The sequence below is a fragment of the Panthera leo genome, chromosome A1, assembly GCF_018350215.1.
Source record: "Panthera leo isolate Ple1 chromosome A1, P.leo_Ple1_pat1.1, whole genome shotgun sequence".
Lineage (NCBI taxonomy): Eukaryota > Metazoa > Chordata > Mammalia > Carnivora > Felidae > Panthera > Panthera leo.
Genome location: NC_056679.1, coordinates 137,427,183 through 137,445,497, shown reverse-complemented (window position 1 = coordinate 137,445,497; position 18,315 = coordinate 137,427,183). Strand labels below are relative to the sequence as shown.

General features: G+C 37.7%; 2 protein-coding genes across 3 annotated transcripts in view; one reads left to right on the top strand and one right to left on the bottom strand.

The window, feature by feature from the left end:
- Window positions 1–17,030, bottom strand: part of FCHO2 (FCH and mu domain containing endocytic adaptor 2) — a 121,163-nt gene extending 104,133 nt beyond the window's left edge. The window contains exon 1 of one of the 2 annotated variants that reach the window (XM_042940833.1): window positions 16,868–17,030. In XM_042940833.1, the coding sequence (XP_042796767.1) occupies window positions 16,868–16,900 (33 nt within the window). In that variant the 5' untranslated portion in view covers window positions 16,901–17,030. Of the gene's footprint in view, window positions 1–7,906; window positions 8,002–16,867 lie in introns of those variants that run through there. The other variant, XM_042940824.1, reaches the window with a different exon arrangement.
- LOC122221530 (60S ribosomal protein L21) lies at window positions 113–683 on the top strand. The gene has a single exon (XM_042940845.1). The coding sequence runs from the start codon at window positions 163–165 to the stop codon at window positions 643–645; it is 483 nt and encodes a 160-aa protein (XP_042796779.1). The 5' UTR covers window positions 113–162; the 3' UTR covers window positions 646–683.
- Window positions 17,031–18,315: the final 1,285 nt, after the last annotated feature.

The window sequence follows — 18,315 nt, the reverse complement described above, 5'->3', positions numbered from 1 at the left end:
ATGACTTCAAATTATATCAAAGGAAAACTCTACACTTTAATAAAGTTTACAATTTATTATACATATACACACATTAAACACACATGCACACATTGTATAATCACTCAAAAAAGTATATTAAGCCTTTCGGCCGGAACCGCCATCTTCCAGTAATTCGCCAAAATGACCAACACAAAGGGAAAGAGGAGAGGTACTCGCTATATGTTCTCTAGGCCTTTTAGAAAACATGGAGTTGTTCCTTTGGCAACATACATGCGAATCTACAAAAAAGGTGATATTGTGGACATCAAGGGAATGGGCACTGTTCAAAAAGGAATGCCCCACAAATGTTACCACGGCAAAACTGGAAGAGTCTACAATGTTACCCAGCATGCTGTTGGCATTGTTGTCAACAAACAAGTTAAGGGCAAGATTCTTGCTAAGAGAATTAATGTACGTATCGAGCACATTAAGCACTCAAAGAGCCGAGACAGCTTCCTGAAGCGCGTGAAGGAAAATGATCAGAAAAAGAAGGAAGCCAAGGAGAAAGGTACTTGGGTTCAACTGAAGCGCCAGCCTGCCCCACCCAGAGAAGCACACTTTGTGAGAACCAATGGAAAGGAGCCTGAGCTGTTGGAACCCATTCCCTATGAATTCATGGCGTGATAAATGTAAAAAAAATAAAAGACATCAAGACTGAAAAAAAAAAAAAAAAGTATATTAAATGAAATTAAGTCTGAAATTTTAAGAAATAACATGCAGCCTAATTTAGAAAAGATAACCATGTATCTTTTTAAATACATCACCAAATCCTATTTCAATTCCCTTAATACGCACTAAGGGATTCCTGATTATGTAACAAAGAGTCCCTGTTTTAAAACAACTAAATCCTGGGACACCTTGGTGGCCCAGTTGGTTGAGTGCCTGACTCGATGTCAGCTCAGGTGGGATGGAGCCCCGGGTTAGGCTCCGTGCTGAGTGCAGAGATTCTCTCTCGCTCTCTCTATCCCTCTGCCCCTGTCCCCTGCACAATCTCTCTCTCTCCCTAAAATGAATAAATTTTACAAATTAAAAATTAAAAAATAAATAACTAAACTTGACTTCTGGGTCAAGATAGCCTATTACTAACCACATAACCATTCAATACCACAAAATACTTTATAATCACTAACATAAATCTTTCAGTAAACTTAAACAACTTGAGAGGTGAGAAATTTTAAAATTTTAATAAAAGAGTAGTAACACTCATTGGCTAGTCCTCTACTAATGGGAAATTAGCAGAACCAGACCACTACACAATCCTAGAAAACCTTTACTGCCATTTAATCCAATAAATGCTAAATTAGCAAGTCACAGCAAAGAAAACATTAGAAATACCAATTTTATAGATGAAACAAAAGACTCAATAAACTTAGCTCAATAACTCTCTTTACAATTAGTTTTTATTTTGCTCCAGTGAAAATAAAATAATAAAGAACTGACTATATTTGTTGGAAATAGAAAGCAATACAGTAAGCAAGAATTACACAATATGAAACCTAATTTTTTTACAGCTCACTTGAAAACAGGAAACTGGAATTCCTGTTATACTGAAATGATCCCTACCAAAGTTGTAAACTAATACAGAAAGTAATTATTTTGCCACATATACAATAAAATGTCCTATTTATAATGAGATAATATAAACAATACACTCGGGACGCCTGGGTGGCTCAGTTGGTTAGGCGTCCAACTTTGGCTCAAGTCATGATATGGTTTGTGAGTTCGAGCCCCAGGTCGGGCTCTGTGCTGACAGCTTGAAGCCTGGAACCCGCTTCAGATACTGTCTCCCTCTCTTTCTGCCCTTCTCCCACTTGCACTCTGTCTCTCTCTCTCAAAAACAAACATTAAAAAAATTAATTATAAAAAAATAAAAAACAATATACTCAACATTTTGAACATCAATTTCTTTACACAAGTAAGAATATAACATAAAACCATCGTCTTTAATGAATCCAAAGATACCCATTTGGTTTCTATAATTTTTTATGTTTAACATAAAGAAAAAAGTTATTATCTAACTTTGGCTTTTTACTTTCCATGGGTTTTTCATGCAAATTTATTCTAACCAAAAGAAGAATATTCTCTGACATAACCATTATCCCTAGTTTATGGCAAGCAAAAATAACATCATCATGCAGATTAGTAAGTACAATTACAGACAAAATAATGAAGGACCTGAATCCTCAAAGGGATTCATTTGATTACTTGAATGCATAAATTACACATAATTACCTATCCACCAACTTCCAAAATATAGTCATGAACTCTAAAAACAAAATGAAACTTAAATTCTAAAACCATAAAATCAAAAGTCTGAAGCTCTCATGCCCCAAAGTTCTCAATAGACATCTACTACTTCTCATTTGCATATAAATCTAACAAGTCAGGTTACCTGGGTTCCCAATATGTGTTATGCATATTCATTATCATATTCAAATTGGAAGTGAATTAGGAGTAAAAGGCTATTCAAACAGACACACAGACTATTAGAAATACTCTACCAGTTGGGAGAGAGCCAAAGCATAAGAGACTCTTAAAAACTGAGAACAAACTGAGGGTTGGGAGGTGGGAGGGAGGAGAGGGTAGCTGATGGGTATTGAAGAGGGCATCTTTTGGGATGAGCACTGCGTGTTGTATGGAAACCAATTTGACAATAAACTTCATATATTAAAAATAAATAAATAAATAAACAAAGAAATACTCTACCAGGATTACAAGTTAAAAAAAAAAAAAACAAAAACTTTTTTTTAAAAGAGATAAGAAACTGAACACCATCTAGTAACTGGGGCAACAAGGTCCTGAGCGTTTTGCCTCACTGTGACAGTATTTTTTTATGTTTATTTATTTATTTTTGAGAGAGAGAAAGGTAAGAGAGTGGCAGAGAGAAAGCGAGACAGAATCCCAGCGCACAGCCTGACACAGGGCTCAAACCCACGAACTGTGAGACCACGACCTGAGCCAAAACCAAGAGTCACTTAACTAGAAGTCACTTCACCAAGGATGTTTAACTGACTACGCCACCCAGGCACCCCTCACTGTTATAGTATTATAAACATTTAGGAATCAAGTAAAGGTTAAATTACATTTGGAAATTTGGGTTTTAATCAAAAAGTCCTTTAAAGAGTAAGCTCTTTTTTGGGAACTTCAGATATCCAAATAGCCTACTAGTTAAAAATCCTAATAGAGGAAATTATGAATATTAATCTATTTAATATACAATACAATATTAATACAGTATCAATAATATACCTTAAGAAACAGTACTAACTACTCCATCCCTCAGGTCTTCACTTGGAAAGACAAGGAAAATTCATTCTAATAAGGATGTGATACAGAAGAACCCTGCCTCAAAATGCACTAACAACTAAATATAAACATATATTCACATATAATGAATATGCATAAACACATGATTACAAATCCATTTGTCATTTCTTCTTATTTTTAGATTTTTCATTTATTGAGGTCAGAAAACATGAGTCTAACTCCAGGCACTATTCATTAACAATTTCACAAACCTATTAACACAAATATTTATTACTCATGAACTTTAGCACAAACTAAGCAAAAATTTTACTACTTCAAATGGCGCTAGTGTGTAGGGTGATCTCTCTCACTCCACACACACACTTAAATACAAATACACCTTTTTTCTAAAAAAAAAAAAAAAAAAAAAAAAAAAATTTCAAAGTGTCTGACAAAGAACCCAAATTGTATTGTCCCTTGCCAAAAACTTACTTTACAGCTTTGATAACAGATGACTAAATAAATACTAAATACATAGACATTTATATGTCAAAAAATACAGCAGAAGACAAGAACCCTGGAGCTGAGGTCTAGGCCCATTTGGCTTCAGTGTCTTCACCTGCACAAAACACTGAAAATTCTGGTGAAACGGGGAGAGACCAGTCTTGAAAAAGATAATTGTAACTCATTGTAATTCTGCCACCATTTAAGATCACCCCAATTTTTTTTAACCAGAAGTACCTCCACACAGGTTCTGTAATTTTATATTAGTCACCAACGTTTTTAGTAGATGGCTCTAATTCAAAGAAAAGTAAAATAAGAAGTATTTCTGAACTGCATATCCATTTTATCACCTTAGACCTTGAAGTGGATATGTTCTTCTCATTTTCAACACAAAATTTTTTTTCTTAACAAAATCTGTTAACTCAAGCAAGCAGAACTGGCTTTTCCTTGACTACAAATACATGAATGTACAAATAATTTGACAAAAGACTTTTATTATCAAATAGAATTATGTCTAAAGATGTCTTATCTTCAATATTTTACTAAAACCGTATATATTCATGCCCTTTGATTCAGCAATCCCACTTTTAGAAATCTATACTACAGAAACACACACACACAAACATACATGTGGAAGAATATTTACTGAAGTACTATTTATAATAGTGAAAAATGGAAAAAACTCAAAGACATCCATTAATATTACTGGTTACGTAGGGGCACCTGGGTGGCCCAGTCAGCTAAGAGTCCGACTCTCGACTTTGGCTCAGGTCATGATCTCACAGTTCACAAGATCAAGCCCCGCATCAGGCTCTGTGCTGACAGCATAGAGCCTGCTTGGGATTGTCTCTCTCCCTCTCTCTCTGCCTCTCCTCACTCGTGCATGCTCACTCTCTCTCTCTCTCTCTCTCTGGCAAAATGAATAAAACTTAAAAGATATAAAACTGGTTAAGTAGATGACAGTATATCCTACAATAAAATACAGTATTTTTTAAAAGACTACAGTAAAAAAAAAATTGCAGATTTTTAAAATTCTTAAAACGGACAGATACACTGTCAATGGAAAAAAGCAAGACACAATTACCATGACAGCCCAAAATAACCTAATGTAAGGAACAACTTAAATGCCCAGCAACCAGTGAATAAAAAGACAAAATAAGGTATATCCATACAACGGAATATAATTCAGCAATAAAAGAAACAAACAATGATGCATGTGACTTTATGAATACTATAATCATCTTAAAGAAATCAGACACGAGACCATAAATTGTATGACTCCATTTATATGAAATGTCTAGAATAAGCAAATCTGCTGAGATAGAAAGTAGATTTAGTGAGTTGTTGGGAAGGGGAGGTTGTGAAGTAGGAGGTGAAAAGAGGTACAGGTTTTCTTTGTGATGTAATGAAAACGGTTTAAAATTGACTGTGATGAGGACTACATGTCAAAAAGCACTGAACTGTACACTTTAAATAAGTGAACTATACAGTAAATAAAATATATCACAATAAAGCTATCAAAAAGCTTAGGCAAATATTTTTATCCATTTCAATCAAATTCTTGCAGAGAAATTTTCAGTATTAAGTGACAAAAGCAACTATTAACACTATTACTGGTACAAGGAAGACAATTCTTTTGAATATTTACGCTAAGATAGGATCTTTTTTAATCTGCTGGTCTCAATGCACTTTACAAAGAGGTGGCACATTCATAAAAGTCTAATGACTGTGCCCTGGGGCAAACAAAATCTTGTTATAATCTGGTATAAACAAGTGTTAAAAACCTTTGAATTAATTCTTAACATGAAGAAGAAGGAAAAAAGTTTTATCACCCTTTGAAGATGTTTAGTCCAGAGTCATACAAGTCCTTTAAGAAACCACAAACTTCTGGGGAACCTAGGTGGCTCAATCGGTTTAGCTTCAGACTCTTGACTTCGGCTCACGGCATGATCTCACAGTTCCTGGGTTTGAGCCCCACGTCAGGCTCTGTACTGACAGCTGGGGCCTGGAGCCTGCCTGAGATTGTGTCTCCCTCTTTGTCTGCCCCTCCCCTGCTCATGCTCTGTCTTCCTCTCTCTCTCTCTCTCTCTCTCTCTCTCAAAAATAAATAAATAAACATTAAAAAAAAAAAAAAGAAAGAAAGAAAAGAGAAAGAAAACACAAACTTCTGGGGTGCCTGGGTGGCTCAGTGGGTTGAGTGACCAACTCTTGATTTTGGCTCAGGTCATGATCTCACAGTGGGTTTGAGCCCCATACTGGGATCTGCACTTACAGTGTGGAGCCTGTTTGGATTCTCTCTCTTCCTCTCTCTCTCTGCCCCTCCCCAACTCATGCTCTCTTTCTTTCTTTCTCTCTCAAAATAAGTTAACTTAAAAAAACAAAAAAGAAAACAAAAACCACAAATTTCTCAGAACCTATTGTCTCTTCTTACCACTCTGACTACAGTTAACAGTTTATCAGTCCAGATTCCTTTTCCCATACATATAGTAACATGTTACTTTTTTTTTAAGTTTATTTATTTTGAGAGAAAGAGAGAAAGAGTATTGGGCGGGGGGGGGGGGGGGGGGGGGGGGGGAGAGAGAGAAAGACAGACAGAATCCCTAGCAGACCCTGACACGGGGCTTGATCTCATGAACCATGAAATCACAACCTGAGCAGAAATCAAGAATCAGATGCTTAACTGACTGAGCCACCCAGGGGCCCCATGTTACTTTTTAACATGAAAATGAGATCACATTATGCATAGTTTTGCACTTAAGGTCACCAAGTCACTGGGAATATTTAGGTTTTTTTCTAGTCTAATTTAGAATCTACAAGTGAGACATACTTGAAATTTCAAGTTAGAAAGTCTGAATACGTCATCAAACCTACTTTGGAAACTCAAAGACATCTTTTTCTGGTTGACTTTATAACATCACTTTATACTTTAAAATTTTTTTAAGGAGATATGAAATACAATCTAACATCTTTCCACTTGAAGAAAAAATAGAACTGTTAATGTACCTGGGTTTTTAAGATCCATGAACAGCAATAGTGGAAAAGTACAAAGCTATATAAGTCCTATAGATTTTAGCTAATGGTTTGAAACTTCTCCTTCAAAGAACTTTTAAGAGCAACAGTAAATTAAAAACTAAAAACAAAAAAACTGGATTATCTCTCACTTTTGATGACTCCAAGATCTAGAAAACAGGCAGAAGATGGGGTGCCTGAGTGGCTCAGTCAGTTGAGCATCCGACTTCAGCTCAGGTCATGGTCTCGCAGTTCTTGAGTTTGAGCCTCGCATCGGGCTCTGTGCTAACAAACAGCTCAGAGCCTGGAGCCTGCTTCGGATTCTGTATCTCTCTCTCTCTCCCTCTCCCCTGCTCATGCTCTGCCTCTCTCTATCTCTCAAAAATAAATAAATGTTAAAAAAAATTTTTTTGAAAAAAAAAAACAGGTAGAAGATAGTGTATAGTGTATAATCAGGCTATTGATTAAAAAGCCGATTTTACCTAGTTCCTTTTTATTAAAAAAAAAAAAAAATTGGAAGGGGATGAAAGGGTCAGGAGGTGCTATCATGTGAATAGCAAATAACAGGCCTAACCTTCCTCTCAACCTCAAACCGCTTCAAAAGTAATAAATAAATATCATCACTTCCTACCACTCTACATTTTCCTTTTGCACTAGCTCTTATGTAAGCAGTTTTTCTATAAGTAAATAGCACATTTAACCACAAGTTACAAACTCTTTTAGTCAACCTTCTATTTATACATTGAAATTTTCACACATGATCATCAGAACTATTCTACAGAACTACTGGCAAGATGTTTTTAAAGCAGAAAACAGTGATTAAAGATGTAAAATGAGCACTGCTCAGCAGTCAGAGCAGGCAGGTACAAAAGTCACTCAAACACATCTGTTGGTTGGCTGAAGGAAATAAATCTTATTATATTAAAAAAATTATTTTCTAACTCCTCAGATACTCCCTAAACTTTTCAATTATAATTCACCTTTTCCAGTTAGTTAAATCCTTAAAGCCATCTAATAGATATTATAGGGATTCAACAAAAATAACAAAAGCAAACAGTTGTGAGATAATTTTTTTAGAATTTTCAAATTCTCTGTAATATTCTTTAAAGAATGTAATTTTAATTACCCTCAACATGAAAAAATAAAACAATTTCAGGTTTCTCAAAAACTCTTCAATCTGTGCATTTGAAGGCATTCTTAAAATGACATCTCTCGTTCATGTTGTTAAATCTTCAGTCCTCATAATTCATAAATGAAAAAAAACTGAAAAATAAATATTCAAAGTGGGAGTAGTTTTAAAAATTACCTATGCATTCCATGAAAACCTATGAAAGTCACCGCAAAGTATTTTCAAAGAATACTTAATCGTATGAGAAAAATACTTGATACTTGTTTTCATTTGAAAACACCAAGCTACAGAACAATACAGCAGAACCTATTGTGAATGTATATATGTATATGTGTATACATATATATATGCGTGTATATATATATATACACATATATATATGTATATACATATACACATATATATATATACACACATATATATGTGTATATATATATTTTTTTTAGATTTATTTTTGAGACAGTGCAAGCAAGGTAGGGGTGGGCGGCGGGGGGTGGGGAACAGAAGATCTGAAGTGGGCTCTGTGCTAACAGCAGTGAGCCCGATGTGAGGCTCAAACTCATGAGCTGGGAGATCATGACCTGAGCCAAATGAAGTCTGAAACTCAACCGACTGAGCCACCCAGGCACCCAATGAATGTTGTATTTGGAAAGAAAATCTTAGAGGATACAGGGAACAGCGATACATAATTTTAATTTTCTTCTGTATTCTGTGTCCTACCTATCCCATAATAATGGTCATATAATTAAAAAGGAAAACTATCTTCACTGGTTCTTGTTTCAACCAAATAAAAATTAACACTTAGTAGTTTTAAGATCCAGCATCACCAATTTGCTTTACATATACTGTACCTTCCTATCTTTTCCCTGAAGTCAAGCAAATATGCTTGTCATATCTTTCATAACTTTTACTTCTGCAGTTCCATCAAGGAGCATGTGCCTGACAGAACTGATGGACTTGTATGCCTCAACTTCAACACACAGTTCACTAATCATTTCTCAATTTAATCCTCTCAATCTGGCTATCCCAGCAATATTCTTTAGCGACTTTACCAATAGATACCATTTTAGGCCTCAGTTGCTGTTGTACTGTTTTTGTATGCCCCCCCCCCCATCTGACCAATTTATGCTTATCTGGTGACCAAACTGCTACTAACATTCTTCCAGCTCTAGTATTCTTTCATTTTTCCACACTAAAGTGAAAACCAAACTTTTATTCCCTTTAAGTCTCCATGGCACCATATTCCTATACGGATTTTTTAGGGTGCTTCTGTTAAATGTTTTAGAATTGTGAAACCAGGATGGATAATCTCAAGAAAAAGAACTCAAAAACTACTTCCACGGGGTTTATGCTAACCAAATATGCATGATGATAAAAAAAACATACCTGTTCTCCCATGCTTTCGCCTAAACAAGTAGTTCTGAAAGGATTAGAGCATTTAGGATTTAGTGTGCAGTGTTAGAAAAGAATCCAGACAGCAAAATTTTATCCTTTCCATGTCAATGTTCTAAAATCTTTCCCCTGAACGGAACTTATACAGACTAAATCAGTAAATTTCTCACTTTCAAATTTCTCCAACAATTAAGGCAAAAATACAGACCACCACTGCACCCCCTAAAATTCTAAGTGCCTCACAATAAAATTTAATGTCATCTATAATACTATGATTTTATAATGTCTACCTGTCAGGTCTACTTAAACCAAGTTAGATGAATCTGTATTTTACATTTTCATAGCTTGTTGCAGCTGAAAACAATTTGGGCATGGCTAACTGGCTAACAATTATACAATAACACATTTTAACTTAGTGTATGTAATTTGCTTGTGTATATACAGAGATCATCTCTGGAAAGCAACGGAAGAAATTGGTTAACAGTGACTGCCTTTGTGGAGATCTTGCTGGCTGGGAAAAAAGAAATTTTATACTGTATTCCTTTTGGTATCTTTTGAAAATTTACTGAACCATGTAAATTTTGCAAATCTGTTAACTAATCTATACATAAATATGCATACACATACACTTCTTAAATTTCCGTATATCACCAAATGGAATCATATCCCAAGGAGATATCACAAATTACAGTATTTGGAAATTTCAAGTAATAAAAACAAAGTCTTTATTCTGGGTTTCTACAATCACCTCAACTAATTTTCAAAAACATATATGCTTAAATTTGCATATGGATATAACCCACCAAAATACGTGTGTGGGCACATGTATAGTTGGTAGTCTCTCATCTAGGATACTAAATTTAAATAATCAAGCAAAAATATAACGTTTTGCATTCCAAAGTCCTATGAATAGCAATTCCAGGTTTTTAAAAAACATTTTAATCCTTCTAGTTTATCCATGTAATGACAGATCAAATTTTGGATGTATAATTAAGCACTCCAATTTTATTTAAAAGTAAAGCATGACAATACCAGGGAAATCAAGAGATAAATGGAATGAGACTTCTGTACTGGTTAAATAATGAAAGAAATAAGGACAAGAAATACTTCAAAATAAAAACACCCAAGATAATTATTTCATTCTTGATGTGCTGACTGGAAATAATCTTTGCAAAGGGTCACCTAACTAAAAACGTTAGTTCATTACAATGTGATATATGCTACAGGATACTTGACGTCTTTGGGAGAATGCTTCATATTTTACAGAAATTAGGAATGTTACGCAAAATGAGGTTTATAAAGATTTAAATCAGGTTTTGTTTAATTTTTCCCCTTAAATAATTATCACTAATGAAATCCATCCTTAAAAAAAAATTTCAGGGGGTTAGTACCCAAAATATACAAAAAACTTTTACAACTCCCTACCAAAAAACAATCAATTAAAAAATGAGAAGACATGAACAGACATTTCTCCAGTAGACATACAGATGGCCACAGACACGTAAAAAAAAAATGCTCAACATCACTCATCATTAGAGAAATGCAAATCAGAACCACAATGAGATATCTTATACCAGTCAGAATGCTAAAATCAAAAACATAAGAAACAAGAAGTGTTGACAAAGATGTGGAGAATGAGGAACACTCGGGCACTATTGATGGGAATGCAACCTGGTGGAGCCACTATGGAAAACACTATGGAGATTCCTCAAAAAGTTAAAATTAGGATTACCATATAATCCAGTAATTCCACTACTGGGCATTAACTCAAAGAATATAAAAAACCTAACTCAAAAAGACGCATGCACCCCTATGCTTATTACAGCATTATATTTTTAAGTTTACTTATTTTGAGAGAGAGAGCACATGTGCACGCATGCAGGAGCAGGACAGAGGCAGAGAGAGAGGGACAGAGACAATCCCAAGCAGGCTCCAAGCTGTCAACACAGAGCCTGAGGTGAGGCTCAAGCTCATGAACCATGAAACCATGACCTGAGCCTAAATCAAGAGTTGGACACTTAACCACCTGAGCCCCGCAGCAATATTTACAATAGCCAAAATATGGAAAGAACCCAAAGGTCCATCTATATAGATGAGTAGACAAAGAAGAGTAGCATACACACATACACACACACACACACACACACACACACACACACACACACAGGAATATTACTCAGCCATAAAAAAGAATGAAATCTTGCCACTTGCAACAACATGGATAGAGCTAGGGAGCATAATGCTAAATGAAATAACTCAGAGAAAGACAAGTACCATATGATTTCACTCATACGTGGAATTCAAGAAACAAAACAAAAAAAGAGACAAGCCAAAAACAGACCAGTAATTATAGAAAATGAACTGATGGTTACCACAGGAGAGGCAGGTGGAAGGATGGGTGAAACAGGTGAAGGGGATTAAAGAGTACGGTTACCATGATGAGTACTGAGTAATGTATAGGACTCGTTTTTTAAAATTATTTTTTAATGTTTATTTATTTTTGAGAGAGAGAGAGACAAAGACAGAGCATGAGAGGGGTATGGACAGAGAGACGGAGACAGAGAATCTAAAGCAGGTTCTAGGCTCTAAGCTGTCAACCCAGAACCCAATTCAGGGCTCAAACTCACAACCTGTGAGATCATGACCTGAGCTGAAGTTGGATGTTTAATGGACTGAGCCACCAGGAACCCCTGTAGAGAACTGTTGAATCACTACACTGTACACCTGAAACTAAAATACACCGTATGCTAATTATACTGGAATTAAAAAAAAAAATTAAAAATTTAAATCCTGAATTAAATAATCTGGGTTTATATAAAAATATAAAGCCATTTTAATTACTATAGAGCAATCAATGGTGACATAGACTATCTCAAAAGTATTATAAATTTTACTCTTACTCTGAAAAAGCAGTGTACATAAACACTTCCTCACTATAATATTTGCAATAACTCTTTAAACTGACATTATCTTTTGAAGGGTTAACAACTGTTTTTATATATTAAGGCAATGGTGTGGATTTCTGCTATCAAAACTAATTTTGTTATCCAATTTTAATGGAAAAGAAAAACATTTTCAACTTGATTATCAAAGGCACTATACTTCGTGGCAAAAAATGACTAATCAGCAACAAAACACCTGTTCTGTAGGAACTTTTAAATACATTTTCTCTTCAAAGTAAAAAATTAAGTAATCCGTAATGTAGGATACAGTTTTAGTTAAGAAAAACTACACTTTAAAGAAAAAGGCAGGATGTGCTGCTTTCGAAAGGGCTTGAAAATAGTTTGAATGATTCAACCTTTCCTCTAACAAATGCCACAACAAAAAGGTTTGTCTTTTTCTTTGCAGGGAAAACAATAATTTATAGGTTGTTTGATTAGAAACTTAAAAATTCAGAGTTTCCCATTACCTCACTTTGACAAGTTTCATTTATTCTGACAGTGCCACTTTAAATACTAGGGGAGAAAAGTGAAATTAATATTACAATTTCTCTATTTTAAGAAATTATAAATGGTCCTAAAATATGTACATTTTTGAGTTGTCTTAGACAACTATCAAATTCTCAGAAGTGATTTAGTTCCTGTTCCTAGTCTTGCCCAGTTCATTTAGTCCTCCTATGGAGCTTTTTAAAGTTCCAGTTTAGAGCTTTCAGCCCCAATTCCAGGCTTGAAAGTAAAATAAAATGCAATCTTTTTTTACTATTTGTATTCAACAGTGGAAGTGAAGGCAAAGACAAAACCATAAATTAAACTAGGAATTCTGTCTAAATTTCATATATCCAAATTTATTCCTGTCCCTTCCTTACGAGGGACAAACAGGGGCACCCAAAAACCAATACAAAGAATGTTCACAGAAAGCATTATTCTTAATAGCCAAAAACATCAGACAAGGCTATGTTCAAAGCTCAATTAACAGAAACAAAAAATAACTTTAAAATGTTAATGTACAATTTGCAGCAAACTATAATTTTTTTTTTAAATCTTAATGAACAATTTGGAATTAAGTCAGCAAGCTTCAAGAACACATTCACCTATCAAAAACCATGCAAAACATTCAAGAATGTCCAATTTTAAATGATCCTCACAATAGTTTTATAAATTGCCACTGTAAAACCTAAAGTCTAAAATTGACAGGTTATACATATCAACTAAAATTAAATAACTAATTAATTAAATTGATAGGCTAAACCTAAAATTCATGAAAAAACGCAAAGGACCCAGAATAGGCAGAAAAATCTTGATAAAGACCAAAGCTGGAAGACTCTCACTTCTTGATTCTAAACTTGCTGCAAAGCTATAATAATCAAAACAAAACAGTGTAGAACTAGTATAAGGATGGACAATGGAATACAAGTGAAAGTCAAGAAATAAACCCATACTCCTATGGTCAACCGATTTTTGACAAGGGAGCCACGACTATTTAACTAAAAGAGAAGAGCCTTTCAACAAATGGCACTGGGACTAGATATCCACAGGCAAAAGAATGAAGCTGAACCTCCTTCTGACACCACACACAAAAACTGACCTCAAATGGATCACAGGCCTAAATGTAAGAGCTAAAACTATAAAACTCATAGAAGAAAACATTCGTGTATATACTCTTTGTGACTGTGGGTTAGGAAAAACTTCTTAAATAAAACAATAAAAGCATAAATGATTACGAATAAATTAAGCTGGACTTCATCAAAATTAAAAACTTCAATGCTTCAAAGGGTAGTATCAAGCTACCTCACACCAGATGGAACGGCGATTATCAAAAACACAAGACACAAAAAGTGTTGGCAAAGACATGGAGAAAAAGGAACAGTCGCATACTGTTGGTGGGAATGTGTATTTGTGTGCAGCCACTGTGGAAACACTATTCGTCAAAAAATGAAAAAAAACAAATACCATACAATCCAGTAATTCCACCTCTGGGTGCATACCTGAGAAAATGAAAACATGAATTCAAAAAGATATATGAACTCCTATGTTTACTCCAGCATGATTTATAATAGCCAAGATATGGAAGGAACCCAAGTGTCCATCCATAGATGAATAAAGAAAATGTGGTATGTACACACAATGGACTATTACTCAGCCATTAAAAAAGAATGAAATCTTGCCATTTGTGATATGGATGGATCTAAGGTACATTATGCTAAGTGAAACAAGTCAGACAAACACAAATACCATATGATTTCACTTATATGTGGAATCTAAAAACAACTGAACAAAAAGAAACAGAAAACACTGGTAAATCCAGAGAAAAAACTGGTGGTAGCCAGAAAAGAGGGGGGTGGGAGATAGGTGAAATAGATGATTAAGAGGTACAAACTTACAGTTAAAGAGTAAGTCACCAGGATGAAAAATACACCTTAGGAAATCTATCAACAATACTGCAACACTGTAAGACAGTAAGAACACTTACACTGGTGAGCATTTCATAATACATGTAATTATCAAATACTGTACACCTGAAACTAATATGTCAACTGTACTTCAATTAAAAATAATTTTTAAAAACAAATAAATACATGTTTAAAACAGGCACCTTCAAGAAAATGAAGACAGCCCACAACATAGAAAAGATTAACAAAATCATCTCTCTGATAAAAGACTAACCACAATATAAAAAGAACTCTTACAACTCAATGATAAAAACACAAATAACCGAATCTAAAAACGGGCGGTGAGTCAACGAATACTCCTCCAAATAAAATATATAAATAAGTACATGAATAGATGTTCAACATTATTAGCCACCAGAGAATTGGAAATCAAAACCACAATGAGATACTACTTCACACCCATCCACTATAATAAAAAAAAGACAGCATTCCCCAGCATGTAGAAAAACTGGAACATCAGACACTGGGACTGTAAAACGTGCACCCACTTTGGAGAACAGGTTGGCAATTCCTCAAAATGTTAAAGAGTAACAATATGACCCAGCAATTCTATTCCCAAAAGAAATAAAGACCTATTTCCACACAAAAACTTGTACCAAAAAATAGCAGTATTATTCAAAATAGCAAAAAAAAAAGTGGAAACAACCAAACGTCCATCACTGATGAACAGATAAAATGTGGTATATACATACAATGGAACGTGTGGCCATAAAGTCGAATTAAGTGCTGATACATGCTATACCATGGATGAACTTTGGAAACATGCTTAGGAAAGAAGCCAGTCACACAGAACAACACATATGATCCCATTTATATAACATGTCCAAAAGAGACACATCTACAGAGGTAGAAATTTATAGATTAATAAGTTGCCTAGGGCTAAGTTAGGGGGGAAAGAGGTAATGACTGCTAATGGATACAGGGATTCTTTCTCAGGTGATGAAATTGTTCTAAACTGATGGTGATGTAACTGGACATATGAAAACCCCTGAATTGTACACTTAAATGAGTGCACTGTATATATAGTATGTGCATTGTAACTTAATGCTTTTTTTTAAAGAAAACCCTGTCTAGTGTTTACATCACTTGCAGAAAACAAGAAATATTCAAAACAAATAACTCTGAACTGATTTGATTACTAAGTCTATGTGAGACACTTAAAAATAAGAATTTAAGACACACCTCCTAGTCACTGAAAGATTATTCCTTTAGATACTCACAAATTTTAACTAAAATGGAACTGTAGTATTTGCAAATGTTAGGACATAAAATGAAATTCACCCAAGATACCTGAGTAAACATGTTACTTTCCTGTACACGGCCGAACTGCACTTCCCATTACAACAAACAATAACTGCAGAAAAACACTCCACACGGAGCCTGGGAAGTCATTCTCAAAGAACCACCTAATAATACTGAGTTAAGAGGAGGGGTGTGGAAAGAATGAGGAAGGGGAAAGAGCACAGGGCACAAGGGGAAGTCTTTCGTGCACTTAAGCCCAAGGAATTCAGTTACATTAAATTCAACTTTTATACGCTTTGTGAACAGGCCCAGAGGCAAAGTCCTGGGCGCAGACCAAAGAGCCGAGCTGCGAGGCCGAGAGGAAGTGCTGATCCAGGCCAAGCCCGCAAAGGATTTCGCATGGAAATGGTGGGGGGCAAAAGGGCTAAGATGGGGGCTGCGGTGCGGGAAGGAAGCGAGCACCCCCCACCGCCCGGCTCGGGCTGGCGCTCGCCGGCAGCGCGCAGCGGGAGGCGGCCGCGCCACGGGCCCGGCGTCCGCGTCCGAGCGGCGGGGCGCGCCCGGCGCCCAGAGCCTCCGGCGGGGCTGGGTCCCGTCTCCCGCCCCATCCGGCGCTTTGTCCCAGAGCGGGCGGCGAGCGGCCCCTTGGCGCCCCCACCGTGGGTTGAGGGGCCGCGCTGACAGTCCTCGCCCCCGCAAGCGCTGGGAGCCTGTGAGACCCGGCGTCCGGCGGCCCGTCGCCCGCCTGGCTTCATCCAGGCGGGACCCAGCCGGCGGCGGTACGAGGACGCTAGCCCTTCCCGCGAAGCCTTAGCCGCCACCGCCGCCACCACCACCGCCGCCGCAGCCGCCGCCCGGAGCGCACACAGGCCGACGTCAGGCGCAGAAAGCCTCACACCCCAAAACGCACACTATTTCCAACCTCCCTCTCTTACCCAAAAATTCTCGACGAAATGCGCCATGACCATCCTGCCGCCACCGCGCCGGGTTCCGCGTCCGCGTCCGCCCGCCGCTGTGTAAACACGGGCCCGGCCCCCACGGCGCCCCCGCCTTTCCCCGCCGCCGCCGCCGCCGCCGCCGCCTTCTTCCCGGAGACCGGCCCGCACCCTCCAGGGCGCATGCGCCACCTAGCGGCTGCCGTCGCGGGCGAGCTCTTGAATGCCACCGCCTTGGTTGCGCATGCGCCCCGCGTCCCATTCCTGGGATTTGGTCACCTTCCTTTTTATCCCGCGCGAGCGCGGGCTGGGCCAAATTGAGTATTCTCTTGGGAATGGTGGAGAACCGGGTTCTTGAGGAGTCACCTGGGAGACTGCCCGCACCCTTTGCGGTACAATAGGTACTGGCCCAGGAACGGAGCGAAGAAGTGAGCTGGCCAATGGCATTGGGTACGACAGCCTGGCTGCCTGCTCTTTTCCTCTTCTCAAGACTTGCTTCCCCGGCCTTCGAGGATCTTGAAGGGACCCAAGTCTGGTCGAGCTGGGATAGGAGAAACTTGGCGTCTAGCCACCGGGAGGAGACAGGGAAACCTTTGGTCAACAGGGTGCCTTTCCTTAACAAGGAACTAAGAACCAAAACAAAACCTTCCGAGGCCGGAAAAGGAGGAGACGCCCAGTGTCGCCTGAGAGTCGCTGGAGCTGCGGGACACCCGAGCACCAGGTCCCCTGCCCAAACCGCTGACCTCTAGCACGCCAGGAGCAAACCAGCCAGTCCGGGTAACAGCAGGAACGTGGCCCCGAAGGAAGGAATTTCCCTGATCCAGGCAGTTAAAGAAAAAAGTCTCTTCCAGGACTTGTTCATTTAAGCCCCTAGTTCTCTTAGCAACTTGTACATTTTGGAAAAAGAAACAAGTTTAAACACGTCCTGGCATAACATAAACTAAATCCCTTTCCCACACCTTGCTTTCCAGAGGTTAGGGGAAAAAATGAAATCCTCGTGGAGAGGCCTCAAGTTCAATGTCACCAGGTCAGCTAGATGCAAAGTCTACAGTTCTTGAAGCCAAACCCCACTAATAGATTTAGTGTAGTTTTAACTATATACATATATTACACCTCCTCAGATCTTGCGATTGAAACATAATGAACACTACAACAGTGTTTTTTCAACCTCAAAAGCAAAAACCACGGTGCCAGGATGGCTCAGTTGCTTGAGTGTCAGACTGTTGAGTTCGGCTCAGGTCATGATCCCAGGCTGGTGGGACAGAGACCCACTTCAGGCTTAGTGCTGAGCGTGGACCCCGCTTGGAATTTTCCCTCTCCCTCCCCTCCTCCCCCGCCCCGCCTCCTGCTCTCTCTCTCTCTCTCTCTCTCTCTCTCTCTCTCTCTCCCTCCCTCTGCCCTATTCCCCAACTTGCGCTCTCTCTCTCAAATAAAAAAAAAAAAAATAA

What these genes read in the sequence shown, in the direction of transcription:
- LOC122221530 (XM_042940845.1), top strand. Translation starts at nt 163, where the DNA reads ATGACCAACACAAAGGGAAAGAGGAGAGGTACTCGCTATATGTTCTCT.